The following is a 21,115-nucleotide window of genomic DNA, read 5'->3' as shown; positions in this document are numbered from 1 at the left end:
TTTTTCTTGACATTTCTTCTCCCTCAGCCGCGCGAAGGAAATGCCACGTGAGGTCCACGTGCATGGACCATGGGATCTTGGCCATAAATGTCAAGGTGTTGCAAGGCGCCTCCTTGGCATCCAGGCGGTTTGCCTGTATATTTTTTGCCCCTATTTATAAGTAAATGATTTTATATTTTGTTATTTCATTTTCTTAAGATATTGTTCATAAATAAGAAAATACCCCCTATTTGAATTCAATAAAAATAGTTTAAAAATAAAATTCGAAAAGGATAAAAAGTCAACCCCCCAGTCCAAGAATAAAAACTGGATTTTTGGTTGTAGGGCGATTTTCAACTTTCGAATGCTAAGGTTTTTCTCAATTTTGAAAATTTTATAGATCTTATTATAGTAAAACATTGCTAAAAACCAGAAGTCCGATAAAATAATCTTTTGTTTTGATGTCAATAAAATTATTTCTATTCAGGTGATTTAACAACATTTGCACACTTTAAAATAAGTTTGACCGGAACATTAATTTGTCATAACAACTCTGATTTAAGTAATCTTAGACTTGTTGAAAAGCTAGTTTTGTGTTATACCTAATTCAAAAAGTCTCATCTAAAAATAAAATCATTGGACCGATAAAACTTATTATAGAAGAAGAGTATTTCTCTAAATGTCAATAAGTCATGTTGATTTTTTATGACTTGATGTGAGTGTGACTATGTTGATTTTTATGACTTGATGTTGCTTAATATTGATTGGTTTTTGATCGGGGAAATAAAAATAACACATGGGCAATTTGATCGCCATGACAACACCATAGCGAGCGATTCACGGCCAAATCGATTAACCACCCGTCCTCCGCCTTGGGTCACCATGACGCCGTGACAACTATGATCTTGGCATGTATGTGTAGGGGAGTGTTGATGTATATATTGACGCTGCCCTTCCCTAACAGTTTGAGTGTTTAGGTGAAACGGTAGCTAGCACAATGGTCTTTTTGACGAGGGATAAAATAGCCAATCTTCTAAAATAAATTTATCACAAGATGATAAATCTTGACCTCTCAAGGTCATAGATAAATGTAGCACAAAATTCATCCTACCATAGCTAATGTCAAGCTGAAAGTGGCGTGTAAAAGTCAGGTGTTATGTTTCTTCCCTTTGGCTGTTTGACATGCATATAGCTTAACTAGGCCAGTAAAATCCCAGCATTGCACTTTTCTTATTTCGTCTAAGGTGACCTGCATCTCCTCACGTGTCTTATTTTGAAATGGCGAATAATTTAAGGTGAGAAAGACATGCATAGTTTTGGCCTTGTTGCAAGTATGACTTTGAATAGAGCTCATTGAGGGGAAAGGATCCTTGCAGCCAACCCCATTTAGTTGGGATAAGGCTGAGTTGAATTGAGTTTAAGTTGAATAATTTTAAAATGGATGCGGTGCCGTCGATTTCAAAACCGTCAGATTGGAATTCAACTGAAAATCAACCTCTATATATTGATGGAATTGCCCTTTGAATGCCGATCCAACCAGTGTAAGAGTCGGTAACACCTGCCTATATTCTTACTAAATTATTGCCTTTTCACCATTTTTGTTGTGATATTTTGGTACTTGGACTGAGATCATGCATAAATATTTTTATCTTCTGATTTCATGCTATTCTCAGTGCCGATGGCAGGAGGCACACAGTTTGTGCATCATGATGTTACTTGGCTCTTATTTTTCTGTACTTGTTTTACTTTCAAGGATGCTTTTCCTAAATATGTGCATAGCATATTGATTTTGCAAGAGGAAGAGGGAGGAAGGTTGTAGGAAATGATTTTCGTAAATCTGCACATTGGATATTGGTTTCTTTTTCAGATGTCAGTTACTGAAGTTTACATCTCTACTTGATAAATAAACTATCAGTTTGAGTCATTACTTCTTTTTGAGAGGGGATTGAAGTCAATTTTGGTTTCTTAGTTGTAGGCTTGTAGCTGAGAAGTTGTTTTGGTCAATATATAGTGCTTTGGAAATTAACTTCGAAATTAGGAACATTTTGAGAATAATTTCATACCGATGTAATTTATAGTACTTTATTTTGGAAGGTACACGAATGTGGAGAAGAGGAGCTGATTCAGATGGTTATGTTGCCAATTTTGTGGAAAGTGAGCAAATTGTACACGTGAATGGACGTACAGCATCATTTGTGCAGGTGACCTTAATATTTCCTGCATAAAAAAAAAATTCTGTTATGGACTTATGGGTGAATTTCTTTTCCTTGTGTTTAGTGCATGTTTGGGTAAACTTTTGGGGGCAGCTTCTTGGAGGCAGCATCTGGGATTGAGGGGGTTCATAAACGTACATTCATTATAATTAATCATTTTTTAATTTTTATTGTAGAAGCGCAAGAAGCCATGCTCCCTTGGCTTCTGGGCTTCCTGCTCTACAGCCGGTGATGATTCGAAATGAAATCATTTTGTTGGATTGCCTTTTAAAACCCCATAAAATTACCCTAACATGCACTTAAACTGCCTTTTTTTTTTCAAAGGTTAGTGCCTCCTCTTCCAATTGAGTGGTCAGTTCCATCATTTGATCTGATTCAATATCCATCTCACCCAGGTTTGAATTTGAAAATCAGTTTCATTTAAGATGCTCACTAGATCCGGATTGAGTTCTGTTCTTTGTCACTTCTTGGACTTGATCTTGGATAGGTAGAGTCTTGTCATATCCGGAAAAAAGAAAATTAGAAGAAGAAGCTGAAATTATCAAAGGTGTGATCCATATTTCTGACCTCTCTAGGTCTGGGTTGTATATGAGCTGGTTCAGCTGATATGATTATATGAAATTTGATATGATTTTGGCCACATGAACTCATTCCAGATTCAAACCATTTGATGCTCCTAGAATTACGTCATAGTTTACCTGGTACGGCCACTAAATCACCAAAGATCAGCATTTTTTATGGGTGCATATTCAGAATTAAGTTCGAATGCTTCATTTGTGAACTGGAAGCACAAAAAGCAATGGAAAAACCCTTGAGGCTAAAAAAGCCAATGTGCAACAGAATTCAGTCTGAAAGGGTTCATAACATTCTGTTGAAAGTAAAGGCTACTCTTATAGAAAAGAGTTTATTATTTGAGTTTTGAGGGTGGCTACTTTGTACTAAAATACCAAAGGTTAGGACCAACTCCAAACCTACTCCTCCCAGGACACCACATAGGTGGGAACAGCACTGGGTAATGGCCCTTTTTAGTTCTAGAAATCTTCTTTTCTGTTTTGGGGTGATATACAACAGAAAAGATTTTACTAATGATAGAAAAAAAGAAGAAGATTGCAAGGTCCAGAACCTCTACATGGAGCAAGAAGCTCCCGAAAAGCAGAGAATAAAATATATCATATGCCCCACTAGATCTGTAAGTGAAATGAATTCCTCTGAGACCCAAATCTCCCTACCGAGCACTGACACCTTCCATGCCAAGCTGGTTTGCCATTACATTTGCAGTTCAAGGGTTCCAGTTGAACGGGCAATTTATCTGGGATGCCAAGTACTTAATATGTCTTATGATATGATTATGCACAAAATTGATGGTAAAATGCCAATATCTGATTTCATTTGCAGGTTCGGGGCTCTATTCCCCTACTTTGGGAGCAGATTGTTGATTTGAGATATAAACCTAAATTTGAGATTGTTAGACCTGAGGAAGCTGTGAGTATTTTGGTGTTACTATCAATTGTTGTTTCTTAGTCTCTTTCCAATGCACGGAACTCTTTCACTATTCAATAACCAATTCAACTTTTAATTCAAACTGTTTTACACTGTTGAATTGCTGCCTTGCTGGAGACTGATACTCTTTATACTATGCTTCTTGCAGCCTCATGTAGCAGAACGCCACTTTTTTGATTTAAGAAAAAGATATGGGTCTGTCATAGCTGTTAATCTTGTTAATCAGGTAAAAATAGATTAGCTTTCTCTCTCTCTGTGCCTTCCCAGGCTAGCTGCATCAGTACATCATTCTTGAATTGTATGGGAGGGTGATTAAAGTGTTGGTATTGGTGGTGGGAGTATTCATAAGACAATGTAAAGAGACGTGTCACACATACTCCTATGGTATACCTACTTTAGTTAAGGATTTGGTTTGTCAGATGCAGGAATAGTAAATGCATCTGACAATGACTTGAATATCATAATGATTTATGGATAACTATGATAATTCATAGGCCATAAATATTTTTAAGTAAACAATCATTTTGTGCTATGACAGTTGTCATTTCAGTTTGGCTGATTTTTCTCTAGAGCAGTATGTCTGTATAGGGATCTCTTAACTGGTGGTGTTGTTCTGCCAACATTAAGAGATCTTTTATCATATAATCTAAATGTAAACAATTGATAATTGTAAATTTTGTATCTTTTGCTGCTTCTGAAATAAATATTTTTAAGAAGGCTTACTGTAACTGTTTTGTTTTGGGATAGAAAAATCCTCCACTTATTTTCTTTGATCTCACACTTTGTACTGATCAGATTGCATCTTTAATGCAGGCTCAGATAGTGTAAGGTCCATTGCATTACCATATCATTAGCCTTGGTGATATTACTAATTTGTTGTTGCCATTGTAATCATGTTGTTATTAGTATTTTAGTGAGAGGGGCAGTTATAAAGTGCACATTGAATGTCATACTCATTAAATCCTAATAGTTACCTTATGTTGGATAACCTAGAGGGGGTGAATAGGTTATCACTAGTGGATTTTGTCTCGTTTAAAAAATTATTACAGAATAGCAAGCATAATCACACAAGTGAGAATATGATTTATAGATTTTTGATTCCTTGAGTCTACCCTTTCCACTCATTATCCCCTGAGTGGTTCCACTAGTCAATATAATAGGTGGGGGAATTTACCTTTACAAAAATCTTGTTTACAGGACGAGCACTTTTCACAATTTTACAAGGAGTATGGACAAGAGGATCCTTTACATGCAAAAGCCTAAATGCAGTCTAGGCATTATGCAAACACTAAAATGAAGAATGAAGGAGAGTATGGTAATTATGTTACCGATTTCGAGGCGTGTGAATACACCTTTAAAAATTGCAAGATAATAACGAATGTGCACTTGATATTGAAGGATCCTCCACTTGGTGTAGATACAAGATTGAGGGCTTGGAGGGAGAGACCTAATTGAGAGATCACCAAGAAGCTTAAAGTGAGGAAGCTTGATCTTTGAGCGTTGCAATAAATGACTTTAATGTTCACAATGGTGAGAGTTATTGATGTGACCATAGTTGTCAAAGCGTCACCAAGGCGCCCAGGCGGTTTGCCTGGGTCCTAGGTGACTGTCGCCTTATTGCATTGCATGTCGTCTTATATTTTTGGCTTTATCTATGCCAAATATCATTGAAAGTAAATGGCTTTGTAAATAATCAAATACCCCCTATTTGAATCCAATAAAAATAGTTTAAAAATCAAATCCCAAAAGGATAAAAAATTAACCTACAAGTCTAAGAACAAAAACTGGTTTTTTTGTTTGTAGTAGAGATTTTCAACTTTCAAATGCTGGGGTTTTCTTAATTCCTAAAAATTTTGTAAATCTTATCATATGCTAAAACATTGCTAAAAACCAAAAGTCTGATAAAATAATCTTTTGTTTTAATATCTTTAAAATTATTTCCATTTAGGCGATTTTAACAGCATTCACGCACTCTAAAATAAGTTTGACCGGAATATAACTTTGTCATTACAACTCATGTTTAAGTATTCTTAGACTTGTTGGAAAGCTGGTTTTGTGCTATACCTAATACGAAAAGTCTCATGTAAAAATAAGATCATTTGACCAGTAAAACATACTGTTAAACAAGAGTATTTCTCTGACAGTTGATTTTTTATGAACTTAATGTGGCTTAATGGTGATCTTTGATGTGGCTTAATGTTGATTTTTGATAATACAAGGTATATGTAGCATACTAAATAATGTTAAAAAATAGTGAAAATAAAATATAACACTTGGTTGCATTAAGGCAAGTGCCTTGTTGCCTAAGCACTTAGGCAGCCCTCCAACACCTTGGTTCGCATTGTCGTCCTGACAACTATGGATGTGACTTATTCTTCTCATTTATTACCCAATGCTCTCCTTATATAGGCTCATAAATGACCCTACTAAGATCCTGAGGTGATTCTCTATTGATCTATTTTTTCCCTGATCAGGCGCATCGGTTTCCACCCGGTGAGCCAGTTGGCAAGAGAGCTGTTGGAATATAGTCGTCGTGAGCCAAAGGTGTCTGACTATCATGCCTCATCTGGTGAGCCGGTTTAAAGAACATGAATCCGGATTGCATTCGGATGGTTACCAAGAGATCCAGATCAGGTACCTCATCGTGATCTGGCAAGCCAGATTCTTCCGAATTCACAATTGGCAATCCGGTTGAGCAGGTTTCAAATCTGGTTGGGATTTTTGCATCCAAGGGTCGGGGGTTCTTGCTAATGCCTTTTTAACATCCTAGGAGCATATTTAAGGACATGTGCCCATACCTAGGGTCTATCTGCTCATGAGTGTGTGAAATGATATTCAATGCATTTTCACTATAGTTTTACAATTTTATGAAATGCATGCACCTAGTCTAAGCCAAAGTAAGGTCTTCAACCATCTTTGGTCTTCAAGACTTTGTTGATAGGACTTGACTTGGTGATGTTGTGCCATTATTGCTTTCACTTCTCATATGTAGTGGCTTAGAGGTCCTTGCTTGAGTAGCTTGAAAGTCCTTGCTTGAGCTAAGTCTTCTCTTGGTTTGCTCGAGGTGAAGCTTCTTGTTTGTGATATGAGCTTGGCTTTGCCGTATGCTTCTTGAGCTTGTTGTCTTGAGCTAGTTGTCTTTGAGCTCCGGTTTTATGAGCTAAGTGCTAATCCACACTTACTTAAAGTAAAGGTTAGTGTGACTACGTTGTTATCATCAAAACACATTTGTAAACTTAGGGATGTGGGCATTTTCCCAACAACTTACATCAATCCATATTATATTCAGAATATGTTTGTTGAAATTACTTTCATAATCATTATTGAAAAGGGTTTCAGAGTGCTAGTGAATATGATTCTAACTTCACAAGGAGTATAGCCTTCAGAGTTCTGATATGCTCATTGACACATATACACTCATACATGACCTTACACATTCGCACACACTTGTATATGTGGTGAGGTCGCATCTATGAAATGCTTGTGATGTGTTCATTTCTCAATCATCTTTATCTTTTCTCAGCATGGAAGTGAGGGACGCTTGAGCGAGAAATTTGCCAATGCAATGCAGCATATCATTAGTGATGACATCAGGTAAATTATTTCCTTGGGACATATAATTGTAATTTATTTTTTAATATTTCACTACTCACTGCTTAGACCTACTGATTTCTGTAGATATACACATTTCGATTTTCACCAGATCTGTGGTCATATTCACTTTGAGCGTCTCTCCATCCTTTATGATCAAATAGTAGATTTCCTCAAGACAAAGGGGTATGGTTTTACTTTTAAATTGCAAGAAATAGTTCTATTTGCTTTATTCTTTAAACTTTTATATGTTTGATGGACAGGAAGATCTCACCATGATTTGTCAATGAACATTAAGAAAATAATAATGTATTTTATATGCGTTAAAATAATCTACGAGTACATCTTGCTTATGAATTTCCTTATGAATTTCCTCACTTAGCTTATGGATGTTCATTTTGTTTATCCTCCTACTTAATAACATGCCAATGGAATCCAACATTTCCATAGTTTATATATTTCATGACACTCATTCTTGCCTGATGGAGATCAGTAAACTTGTTTGTGGGCATTTTTGGTCTCCTTGTACATAAACAGGGTATTGCACATGGCAAGTGTACATAAAAGATGACAGAATATTGAGGTTTTATTGATCAAGCCAGCTTCTACAAAGGCCACAACTTAATACTCAAACCAGTTGTGGCCAGATGCCCTCAGCAGCGAGGACTAGGCTTATTCATCCCAAAAGTTTGCCTGGCATATTCCTAATTAATCTTTATGGAGAGATACAATTCTGACTATAAAATTTAGGATAAAGAGAACCATCTCTCGCTAACAAACTGACACTTTCCAAGAAGGTCAAAACACTAACGTAATAAAATTTGGCTAAAATATTCTCTAGAGCTCTCTTCATTTAGCGAAAGCATGTAGGGATTCGAACTGTCACAGTCCTTTTAATTTCCAAGGCTAAAATTGAAGAACAATCAAAATAAAAGGTTTCAATCACCATTAGGAACCTAGGGATTTTAAGCTACAGGCCAAGCAGACGTGACACAATCAGGACATTAATAAATTTTAATGAATGATAAATTAGAAGTCTAATGAATTACAATTCCAGGGGATTAAAATCCTAATATGGTATATTTAGACGTATAGCACTAATCAGGCCTACTATGAACTTAAAAAAATACCAAATTTACCTAACTTAAACTCTTAACATTAATCAGTACCATATTCTTCTTAAAATATTTTTTATTTTTTATTTTTGGATGAATAGATAATATATAAAACATGGAAAGAGGGGGGGGGGATATACAAACAGTAGGATCCGAATGAAACAACCCTACTGGGTGGGGGGAGGGGAGAAAAAAATAGACTGAGGGAGGCCCCAGGAGACAACAATAAGCCTATTCCTTAGGGTGTCCACTATCAGCCTATAGGGGAGCGTGGCAAGTTTGGAGGAGACGTCAAAGTAGATGGCCTTCCAAATCTTATCGAAAGATCTGGAATTGGAAGTCCATCTACAAATGTCACGTTCCATCCAGACATGGGAGATAGCAGCCCCAAAAGCAAGCTTTCTTGCAGTGTCACAAATGGAGTTACCAAAGAAGGTCATGTCAATCTAGTTCCACTCTCTCTGAAGGGGGAGGGGGGATCTCCAGGAATGCCAACATTTGGCGAGGACAAAATTCCAAATGCGGGAGGAGAAGGGGCAGTTAAAGAAGAGGTGGTCAGTATCTTCAATACCATTCCAACAAATACAACAAGTAGAGGATAGAGGAATATGGCGAAAGATGAGGAAGGATTGGGTAGGAAGGCAGTTGGTGAGAGCTCTTTAGACAGTAAGGCTAGGACGAGAGATGTGGCATCGGAACCAACAACCTTGTGCCAGGGGACAGTAGGGTTAGAGGATCGGGAGTGGTTCCAGGCCGAGGCAGAGGAGAAGCGACCCAATAGAGAGGGGACCAGATAATGCGATCAACACTAGAAGAGGGTGAAGGAATGGAGGTGATGTAATTTCAGAAGTTGGATAGGGAGGGGATATTGGGGTTGGTCTAGGAACCATTAGAGGTGATCGAGGAGACAGAGGTAGATCTAGGGATATGAGGATATCAGAGGAATAGATCGATCTAGGGCCCACAGTCAAGGAAAGCGCTCCAGCTGGATGCCAGTTATCAAGTTAGAAGGAAGGACTCGACCCATTTCCAATAAGAGATTTAATGGCAGCCAAGGCTTGGGGTCTATCAAGGAGGATCTTGTGCGAAACCCAAGAGGAGTTAGGTTTGACGCTATAAGTCCAAAGGGAGTCTTTGCTTAGGAGGGAAGAGTAGACCCACGACACCTAGATGCTCTAATGTTTGAAAACTACCTCCCAGGACAGCTTGAGGATGACAGTGGAGTTGACATCCTTGATTCTCCTAATACCAAGACCCCCTTCGCTCTTGGGAAGGCAAACAAAGGACCAACAGATGGGGTGGAGAAATTTCGGCAAATCGGTTCCTTTCCACAAGGAGCAGAATAGGGATTCAATGGATTTGGGAAACTGGAAAATTCTGGACCAATAAATATAAGAGGACTGGAGCACTGATCGGATCAGAACCAGACGACCTGCATACAACAACAACCTACCTTTCCAAAGTTGGAGCCTCTTGCGAATTCGGTTGAGCATAGGGGCACAGTGATGGTCAGTAAGACTAGAGGATATGAGGGGAAGACCAAGATATTTAACAGGAAAAGTCCCAATGGGGAATCCAGTTAGCTCAAGAAGGCGAGGTTTGGAGGAATCTGAGACATTGGCTAGAAATAGGTAGGATTTGAGCAGATTAATGTGAAGGCCAGAGAGGGACACAAAGAGGTGGAGAGATGATATGATGGTAGAAATAGTGCCCTCATTAGCTTTGGAGAACACCGAAAGATCATCAACAAAAGCTAAGTGGGTTAGGTTGGAAGCTTTGCACTTGGGGATGAGAGATGAGAAGATCATCACTATATGATTGGATTGATCTAGAGAGGACTTCAAGAGAAAGGCAGAAAAAGGAAGGGGGAGAGGGGACATCCCTGAAGAATGCCAACAGAAGAGGGAAAAAATCCTGCAAGGGAGCTGTTCACGAGGATAGAGAATTTGGGTGAGGAGATGTAGGCATGAATCCAATTGACGGAGTATAGGGGAAAGGACATGGAAAGAAGGACTCTAGAGACAAAGTCAAACACCTTGTGGATATCAATCTTGAGGAGGGCAGCAGGGGAGTGGGATTTCTTGTTTAAACCACGGACAATCTCATGATAGAGAACGATGTTATCCGAGATGCTACCACCAGCAATGAAGGCTGATTGGTTCACGCTGACAAGAGAATCAATGACAACTTGGATGTGGTTGGCAAGATTTTGGCAATGAACTTGTACAGGAGGTTGCACAAGGAGATGGGCCTGAAGTCGCATAAAGAGGAGGCGCCGTCTTTCTTGGGGATCAGGCAGAGGAAGGTGTGGTTGATGCAACAAATTTGGGAAGTGTTGAAGAAGAAGCTCCTAATGGCTTTGGTGATGACTTATAGAAATAGTACTCCCACAACAGATTAACGCCCCATTTAGTAAGTTGGTCATAGCTCTCTCCTTACAACTTATAATCACAAAATCTTGGCCTTTTTGGATAGGTAACTTAGAAACTTTTCAGGCCACCAAAATCATGTAAAATTTATAAGTTTTGACCTTCCAAATATAACCTAATGAAAAGTGAGAAATATAAAGAAGTTGAAAGATCATCCTAATTTTCTGCAACTTCTCTGGCTTTTGGAGCTACATCATCTTATTAAGTCCAATTTCCTAAGTATCTTAAGATTAAATTATAGCAAGTAATTGAAAGAACTCCCAAAAAGGAAACTTGAAAGTTGTTGTTGGGCATTATTGGTTGTGAGCTTAGTGTGGTGGGCTTAGTGTATCGATCTTTGTATTACGGACCTGGTTCATGCTGAAAGTTCCATTAGATTGGACATCCATGAATTTTGTGACTTTGTCTGTCTATTCTTGGGCCTGCATTCTTTATATTTTCAGACTTTGATATATAACATGAACAAAGTTGCATTATGACGCATATGGATTGTGTCCATACTCTATACGTAAGGGTTCTTCCCTTGTCATCATGGTTATTGGCAAGTTAATAATGCACCTTTACATGTCTATTGACTTTTTTGTTACCCACTTAAATGGAAGGAAATAAATTTGGAGGGACTTTTAAATTTTAAAATAAGCATATAGTTGGTAAAGAGATGGTCAGATGGGTGCGTATGTTTAAAATTTTAAATAGTGAACTCGGCGCTCTATGCCTTATCCCACCCACATTGGTGAGTCCTGCCATCTAATCTATCATCGATCTACGTACCATGGACATAAAATTAGTTTAAGCTATTTTATGTCTGAGGAGGGTTTCATTGGGTGTAGATGAAAATTATTTCATATGAGATTTGTAGTTATTCTTTGGCTAGTCTCCGATTTGGCGAATTCCGAATATTGTTATCCGTCAAAGTTCTTAATCATGTGCTTGTTTTCTTGCCTGCATATGTTATTCTTTGTGTGCTTTTCTTAGTATGTAGTTGTGGACACACCCACAAGTTTTTTTAGCAATGTACAGTGGAGCACAATCTTTGATTTCTTCTTCCTTTTCTATTATTATTTTGTATCCTTAATTTTTTTTCTTTCTTTTGCTACTTTTTAATTTATGGAACTTAACAGGTACTTTTTGTTGAACGAGAAAGGTGAGAAAGAAGAAGAGCAACGTGGGGTTGTGAGAACCAATTGCATTGATTGCTTGGACCGTACAAATGTTACCCAGGTAATGTTATATTTGTGCAAGGAATCTAAAAGTGGCTAATGGTGAAGAATGGTCAAAGGAAAAGTATTTGTTTTTCATATTGATGTCCATCCCTAAGGCTTATTTCCACTAAAATACTACCACTGCCGTGTTTTATGCATCTCTCCCTCTGTGCACCTTCATCTCTCTCTCTCTCTATATATATATATATATTATCGCTCTAAACTTCAAAGCATGAATCTATTTCTCTCTCTCCCTCCGTTATCACTTTGTGATGACATTGTAGACCCAGGATGGCAGGGTCATAGCTGCTACTGCAGACCCCAGTTGGAAACCATTCTTTTGATATACTTGTTTAGAAATAAGATTAGACGATAAAATATTGAGTTATTTATATTTGGATCTTTAATAACATTTACAAAATTATTTACTGAGTCCGACTACTTGTTTCCATGTTAGATTCTGACAACTGCATCTTCATTCCTGGTAACTCTGTTTGTTCCTGGGGAGCCAAAAGACAAGCAAAGAAACCTTACAAAGAATCACCAAAACATCAGACTAGTACTATAATTGTCCGGTTCTCTAGATTGAATATATTTGAGATTGAAATGAACTAGTCTTAAAGACAGAAATGGAGTGTCTTTGTGACTCTTTGAGTTCTGATTCTATGTTCATTGTAATTGCTTCATGCTTGGAGTAACCTTGTTTGTTACTGCTTCAAAGTCACAACTCATTGAAACTTATTAGACTTGGTTTTAAACAACTTATCTTTAACTTCATGTTCTCTTTTCTAGTTTCCTCTTTAATGGGTGCTATTATCATGTTTGCAAGACACCATCTAGGTTCCTCGTAATGAAGGCATTGGCGATTGGCCAATTCTTTTCATCTTCATTTCTGCTATTTGTTTATCATTGATATTTTTCATGCAATGTTGAAAGAAAATGGGAGGGGGGTGATAGGATGTTTCATTTTCTTTTGCTTCTCTTATCTTTTTGTTTCTTTTGACACCATTGGCATTTGAAAGTACAATCTACTATCATTTAGGTGCTGTATGTCAGGTTTATCTGCACTTGCTATTATCATTTGTAAACTGCTTTTTAGTACATATACATATTGTTTCACTTGCACTAATTTGCCATAAAACTCGTATACTGAACTGTTGTCAACAGAGCATGATTGGTAGAAAATTATTGGAAAGCCAACTTCAACGGATGGGGATTTTCAATGCTGATGAAACTATTAGTGCACACCCAAATCTTGACGAGAATTTTAAAATATGTGAGTTAGCTAGTTGTTCTTTTTAGTTACTTATATCAGACGAATATGGCGTTGACCTCCTTACAGTGATTGGTATACCTATTACTGTTGATTTAAAGGTTATGCTAGTTGAAAAGGGGCTTTAAGTGGTCTTTCATATTTCTTTCTTTCAGTATGGGCCAACCATGGTGATGATATAAGCATCCAGTATTCTGGAACTCCTGCCTTGAAAGGAGATTTTGTCAGGTACTTTTGGATTTCTCATTGTTCAAGCTTTACGAGTTGTTATAAAATGGCACCTAGAAGATTATGCACTTTGATTGATTTGTTTTGGGAATTGTCTTATTGATGGATTCTTGATGCCATGTCAAATCCAAAGAAGTTAGGATTTCATGAGTGCGTTTAATCCTGATGGTAGGCATAATTCTGTTTCCAATTTACTGTTCATTTTGGGACTAACTTGTGTTCCAATCTTAAGTTTATGTCCTCACAAAGACATTACTGAAGTTATTTCTCTTCGGTATTCACTTCCTATACTGATTGCCTTTTGTATGTGGAAATATAATGGTATGCTAATGATGCATGGTCAAATTTTGTTTACTCGAAGTAAATGCGATAATGAAATTATGTTCACAGTTTAATCTCCCAGTCCCAACCTTTTGCCTTAAGTTTTGTTGCATGCTCATATATGCTGATTGAGGAGCTTATGATCTTTGGCCTCAGGTTTGAATACTCCAAGTCAGCAATCAGAAGTTATCATTGTGATATCAGTTTCCGTTCTTCCATGATTCCAATTGTTGGATATTCACCTAGTGGCAAGATTATTACCCTCTTTTCCCCATGGGGGGGTGGGAATGGGTTTGGGGTGTTAGGAAACTTAGAGAAATAGAGGATAATGTCAGATGTTCATCTTTCCCCCTTTGCTCTTTTGATTAGTGAGAAAAGAATATATATCGCACTTCTTTAGTGTAAGCAAGAAGGCTATTTAGGGAAGTTAATTCCAAGTGCACAAACCAATGTTAAAGGTTTCGCTCAAATTTTGATATTTCAGTTTCGCAAGATGTCGAAATGAAACTCCATGTGATATGTAAAAACTGCAAGGTTTCGGTCGAAATTTCTTTGCTTCAGAAAAATTTCGACCATGTGTGTGGTTTAGGTATCACAAACCTTTAATATAAAATGTATAGTTTCGAATTTCGTTGGTTTCAACTTTAAGTTTTTTGGAAACTTGATTTTTATAATATTTGTCCAAATCACTCCCATACAAGCGTGGAACCATGGTTCAAGATCTCGCTAAAGTCTTGTTTTCTGGCTTTGGCGAGTCAAGACCATTGGCGATACTGAAAAACAAAAAATATCTCGCTTGAAATCTCAGTTTCTCTCAGGGATTTTGGTTCATTTCTCAGTTTCGATTTGACTAGGTCGAACCAAGCCAAGTCACATGATGTTTTAAACCCCATTTCGATGAGATTTTTCACCTTTCTTGCTAGATCTCTCCTGTCTCTCCCTAATGTGAGTCATATATGTATAACAAACAATTTTTTTTTGTCTTTTAATTCCTACCTTAAGCTATTCCCCATAATATCTAGGCCATACGGCCACCGAAACCCATGCCGAGTTGGCCCTTCCAAAAATACGTGGTTTCGCCAAGATCTTGCAAGATCTTGGTTTTTGGCCTGGGTGAAACCAAGACCTCAAACAATGCATGGAACAAATATAATATTTGATAATTATGAAATGGTTTATAATTTATGGTTATTTATTCCTAATGCATATTTTAGATTTTAATTTTGCTCACTTTTTTAACAATATGCACTGATGCCTGAAAGAAATTGACCTGAATGAGTGACTAGAGTTAGAAGGAATCGATCTGACCACAATCCCCTCCATGTCCCATTCCGAACTAGATGAGCCATAATACCTTTTTAGATGCATGGCGTTGAGAGGATCTGCTCATTCTTCACCTTCTGAGTTAGCTATTCTATATGCATTCTCAGGGTGAACCATGGTGATGTCTTTTCAGTTTGGCCCAAGCTTTCCGGGTGCAGCAGAGGGAAAAATCAGACTCAACATACTCCCAATACCTCCCCCGCCCCCCTTATTTCGCGGAAGGTTTCACAATTTTGTGGTTCTATATGCCTTTAATTTCATTGTTTCATTACACCCTATTTCCTGGAATTAATTACTTCATTAATCCTCAATTCTTATTATTTATGTCAGAAGTATGGCTTCATGTCTGTTGTCCCAGCATTGTTAGTTCTTCCTGCTTCTAGGTTACATATTTCTATGTTTTGATGGATGTCCTGTTTGTTTGGATATCTAGGTTTGGCAAGCGAACAGTCGAGGGAATTGCCAAAGATGGTTGGAATGCCCTTGCCCGTTACTACCTGAATAATTTCCGTGATGGGACAAAACAGGTTGGTGTAGATTATTTACCTATTGTATCTGAGATTATAATGTGGAACCATGGAAGTGGTGGGTTATTTTCCCTTGGTTTTCAATTGCATCATCTTTTCTCATTCATATTTTACTTCATGGACCATGAAGATCTGTCCTTTCCAAGAATATATAATGTTGATTAGTTTATGCATCTATCTAGTTCTTCTTCATCAAGATGGGTATAGAAGAAACCTTTTAAATATATTATTTAACTACTGGATTTTATGAAGAAAATGAGAAGAAAGAAAGTAATAAAAGACAGTTGGGTTTAAGCCTCTTCCACAAGCTAGGGAATAACAACACAGGACATAAAAATAAGAGTTAAAAGAGGATTGGTCACTGGAGTTTGCCGATTGTACCCAAAAACCAGTTGGAATACTCCTTAGCTAGCTAACTCAACGACAAGAGAACTAATGACCTAGGTCCACGGTCCACTAATGCAAACACTGATTCCAAAAGCCTACTTTTGGGTCACTATGGGTCCACGAGAATGATAAATATCTCATTAAGGATTGAATGACAATTCTGTAAAAATAGAGAAGTTCAGGACCCTTCAAGAAAAGGAAAACAGAATATGGGATGTTGAATTGGAAGAAAATATGACTTGTGTCAAATAATGGACACAAGCTTCTCTATGTATAATTAAAGAAAACCCTGAAGGGCTTAAGGGTCTGTTTGGATAACACCCCTAAAACCCATTAAAGTATTAAACAATAATCCATTATTGCAACACTCCCCCTCAGGTTGGTGCATGGTTATCACACATGCCCAACTTGCACAAAATAGAATAAAAAACTTTGCTACTAAGACCCTTTGTGAGTATATCAGCTAAATGATCTTGACTTCTCACAAAAGGAAGGCATTTAAGCCCTTGCTTCAACTTCTCCTTGATGAAATGTCTGTCAACTCAACATAGTACGATTATGTTGAATTGGATTGTAAGCAATACTGACGGCAAATTTATTGTCACAATGTAACATCATAGGCATCTGAATGGGCAACCCCCAAATCTTGAAGAAGACCTCTAAGCCACAGCAACTCACAAATACCATAAGCCATTTAGCACTAGACCTGGTAACCACTGCCTGCTTCTTACTACACCATGTAACTAGGTTGCCACCAACAAAAGCACAGTAGCCTGAAGGAGATCGACGGTCATCTGGAGAACCTGCCCAATCAACATCAGTTTAGGCATCTACTCTCATGTGTTCTGAAGGGGAGAATAAGATACCATTCCTAGGAGTAATCTTCAAATACCAAAGAATAAACACAACTTCCATATGAGAGGAATAAGGATCATGCATATGCGAACTCATAAGGTTAACTACATGAGCTATGTCTGGTCGAGTGTGAGACAAGTAGATGAGTCGCGAGGGCCTTCATATGCTTCACCTTTTCTCGCTGACGCGTATAAAGAAGTCAAGGTCAACCTTGGTCGCTTTAGCGTATCAACACTAAAGGGGTGGGCCAAACAGAATGGGTTGACTGCACAGTGGCAGAAGGAGTGATGGGTAAGACGGCCCTACAGGGAAGCGGATTTCAACGATAGGGGCCGTGATGTAGTTGGGCGATGGGTTTAGAAGAAATATTATTTTTTAATTTGGTTCTTTATTTACTTTCCTTTTTAGTTAGAAATTAGTTTGGTAAGAAATATTGGCTCCAAATGTGGCAGCTGAACATCAAGTTGCTTATCACTGCCTCATACTCTTGAGTCTTGTCATTTAATAGATAAAAAAAATACCAATATTTTTTAATTTCTATGTAAAAGAAATAACCAAGAAAGCTAAAAATGGGAAAAAACCAATGTTGTACTTTGGAATTTTCTATTTTACATCTAGTTATTTTCTTGGGTACCTAAATGATGGACCCAAAAACGGCACAATTTTAATCAGGCATATATGCATTGTCAACGGTCTTACCTGATGTAGAGAAGTGTGCATAAACTAGATCCAAATCTTGCCAATCAGGGTTACGCTGTTGATCGCTTTTGTCGATTAAAAGCTCACTATTTCTTGCTAGGAAATAGAAAGGGGGAGGGAAAATCTTCTTTTTCTTTTCCTTTTTGTTATGACAGTAAAATCTCCCTTGATTTTACTTTTATATGATTTGTGATTTCTCTCCCCATAATCTCCCCCCTCCCCCAAAAAAATAAATTTCTTAAAGGTTTTCTTGTTTATTTTGATTGATTATGATATTTGTATCTAGATAAGCTGATTGTATTTGTTGGACACATTTCACACATTATTAGAATAATTCGAGTCGTAAATTGCATTGATGAATATTTATTCTTTACTTTGTTCCCTTTTTTCCCCCAACTATAGTTTCTGCATGTGCTTCATATAATTATGACCACAATTTCTGTTGCAAAAATTTGAAGGATGCAATTGATCTCCTGCAAGGACACTATATTATATCTGTTAGTCGGGATATGAATCCACCTTCACAAAAAGGGAAACTTGAGGATATCGCGGTAAGTACATTTTATGTGGCATCTGTTATTTCTCTCTATTTCTGAAGTTCTTGATTACGTTCTCCCCTTGCGAGGACTCAAAGATGTCTTTTTAAAACTCCTCTCACTAAAAGAACTATTGTTTACCCGACCTAACAATATTCTTTCTTAAAAGAGACTGCAGAACACTTCAAAATTTAATCACTCAGATTCAGATTTTTTTTTGGGGGGGGGGGGGTGGGGTACCTATAAGCTATATATAAGAAGGCAAAGGCGTGTTTTGCCTCAAGGGAAAATGAGATTTGCTAACTCTATTGCAGATGAATTGGCTAGGGTTGGAGTGGGTTGGGATTTCTTCTATACAGAGCCTGATCCTCTATTGTGGGGCCCTTCTTAAACTTTAGTCATGTGCCTTATGTCTTCCAGTTACTACAAAAGTTAGCCATTTCTGGATTATAAAAACAACTACTTGAACCATTTCTCTGTATTCATGATGCTTCATATTTGATTGTCACGGTTTTGACATTAGTCTTCTAATAAAGATGAGAATGCAATTCTCATCTTGTTTGTACTAAAAAAAATTGATGCTTGCTTTCAGCTGTCCTTTTCAAAGTGATGATGACTGTTCCCAAGTATAGTTGTTAATTCTCTGATTAATTCATGAATTATTTATCCAAACTGATTAATATGATTTATCCTGCACAAATATGACCTTTTCCCAAAGATTCGAACAAAATCAAGATTTTTAATCCAAATTATATGAATAATTCAGCTTTGTTAGTGGAGTTTACAAAAATAATAAACTGGTAAAAAATTTGAAGGGAGAGTGTTGGGACCTAGCAGCATGCACCAATGGGGGGGCAGGATGGGGAGGGGCATGGGGTCATTTCCAAAGAGAGAGAGAGAGAGAGAGAGAGAGAGAGATATTGGTTGGGCACTTTGTAGTCCATAGTCCATCCCCCAGCAGCGTTTGTAGCCTTTCCCCATCTAGATAGATATTGGTTGGGCACTACATAGGCCATATCCCATACCCCACCCAAGTTCAATTGTAAGTTTGTGACCACCCCTATTTATAAGGGTTGTCTCCCTTCTATTGTTTCATGTCTATCTTATGTGGAGCTAAACTACTATGACCACTCTTATTTATGGGGATTGCCTCCCTTCTATTGTTTCATGTTTATATGATGTGGGACTAAACTATCATGATGTAAATTTATCCATACTCCTTCCTATTAATACAAAAGACTAGTTAAATAGCATTATTTTGGTCATCATATTACAAATACGTTCTTTTCTTTATGGATCTTATGAAAAGTTCCATGGAATCCTTTGCTAAAAATTCAAAACGATCTTTACATTAAACTCAAAGACTATAAGATCATCTAGTCCTCTTTGACTAAGCCAAGAGTTGGTGCAATCTGCAGTGGTTTTGGTGAGAGCATAAAGTTGGCTATTAAGATGTACTCTCATCATCTAATTGTCTATTGGATGATGAATTAATCAAAGGAGAGATACTATTAGAATGACCACTGTATATTGTTGACTTACCCAGGGCCTAGATTTCCATCCAATTATGATGCAAATAGAAGTTGTCGAACTACCACCAGAGACTTGGGTGTTTTTCACATGTTTTTTGAGTTGAGCAGGTCCCTGGTTCATCTGGTTCCGGATATTCTGTTTATTTATTTCCTCTTCCTCATTATGACTGCAGTGGTTTTGGTGAGAGCATAAAGTTGGCTATTAAGATGTACTCTCATCGTCTAATTGTCTATTGGATGATGAATTAATAAAAGGAGAGATACTATTAGAATGACCACTGTATATTGTTGACTTACCCAGGGCCTGGATTTCCATCCAATTATGATGCAAATAGAAGTTGTCGAACTACCACCAGAGACTTGGGTGTATTTCACATGTTTTTTGAGTTGAGCAGGTTCCTGGTTCATCTGGTTCTGGATATTCTGTTATTTATTTCCTCTTCCTCATTATGACTGCATTAATTATTTTAATCTTTTGACTAGTTTAGTTGCATGGCAGAGTTAAGAAGTTCCTCTTGTTACTTTTGCAGTCTTTCCCACTGGCTTTGGTGATAATCTTGGCTGGGCTCTTCTTTGCGACCATGTCGCTGAGGCAAGGTTAGTTGATTTATCTCCATCTCATGAATTCAGTAGCTTGGTCAAGGAAGGCAAGTACTAGAAGAGACCACACCCATTTTGTGTATCATCAGCATCTCAAACAACAGTGGCAGGGAGCTGTAAATTTGACTTTTTGTGGTATTGCCTTAAGAAATGAACTCAAATAAAAAATCTTGACACCTTCCCAGTGTATTCAGTCGGAGCAGGGTAGTTACCTTGGACTATCCTGTAGGGGTGAAAATCGAAGACTGGCTCAAGTTAATATGGAACTGTTTTCAGAGTTGAGGAAGGCCCATAGGAAAACAAAACATAGAAATCTAGAATGAGGAACAAGGTGGAACGGATTCCTTGTGCTTCATAGGTGGATCCGTGTGGAAAATCTCTCTGATTTTAAGGATTGCGAGCTGCTTGTATTGGAGACCGGTATCTGTATCCCCGTAACCTGTAGGTATCCTGTTATTGTTTAGTTTTCTCAGGATCATCACTTAGCCAAGATGTTCACCTTACCAGCTGGCTAGAGGAAACCATTAACTAACCTCCCCTCCTTAAATTTGTCAATGTACCTTCCCTTCTTTAATCCCATGGAAGCCTTAACCTTTTCCATTGATTTTTCAAAAAGCCATCCGATTGACTGCTGGTTTCTTAATCCACCAAATTAACTTGCAGTGTCGCCTCATCCCCATTCCTAATCCCATAATTACTGTTCTAAGATCTGCAAGTCTTCCCTGAAATATGCTCTTTGACAGTCATCAAGAAACTATATCCGTGTTTTAAAAATCTCCCAAAAGAGGGGGGGGGAGGGGGGGGG

At 37.7% G+C, this 21,115-nt stretch overlaps 1 protein-coding gene across 2 annotated transcripts in view; it reads left to right on the top strand.

The window, feature by feature from the left end:
- Positions 1-21,115, top strand: part of LOC122064985 (phosphoinositide phosphatase SAC6-like) — a 39,402-nt gene that overhangs the window by 11,926 nt on the left and 6,361 nt on the right. For both annotated transcript variants that reach the window (XM_042628779.1, XM_042628780.1), the window contains exons 10-20: positions 2,074-2,180; positions 3,588-3,674; positions 3,841-3,918; positions 7,216-7,286; positions 7,371-7,469; positions 11,949-12,048; positions 13,197-13,305; positions 13,458-13,530; positions 15,608-15,701; positions 18,101-18,193; positions 20,241-20,307. In XM_042628779.1, the coding sequence (XP_042484713.1) occupies positions 2,074-2,180; positions 3,588-3,674; positions 3,841-3,918; positions 7,216-7,286; positions 7,371-7,469; positions 11,949-12,048; positions 13,197-13,305; positions 13,458-13,530; positions 15,608-15,701; positions 18,101-18,193; positions 20,241-20,307 (978 nt within the window). The remainder of the gene's footprint in view (positions 1-2,073; positions 2,181-3,587; positions 3,675-3,840; positions 3,919-7,215; positions 7,287-7,370; positions 7,470-11,948; positions 12,049-13,196; positions 13,306-13,457; positions 13,531-15,607; positions 15,702-18,100; positions 18,194-20,240; positions 20,308-21,115) is intronic.

This window comes from Macadamia integrifolia, unplaced genomic scaffold (assembly GCF_013358625.1).
Source record: "Macadamia integrifolia cultivar HAES 741 unplaced genomic scaffold, SCU_Mint_v3 scaffold1845, whole genome shotgun sequence".
Lineage (NCBI taxonomy): Eukaryota > Viridiplantae > Streptophyta > Magnoliopsida > Proteales > Proteaceae > Macadamia > Macadamia integrifolia.
This window is presented reverse-complemented; position numbering and strand designations above follow the sequence as displayed.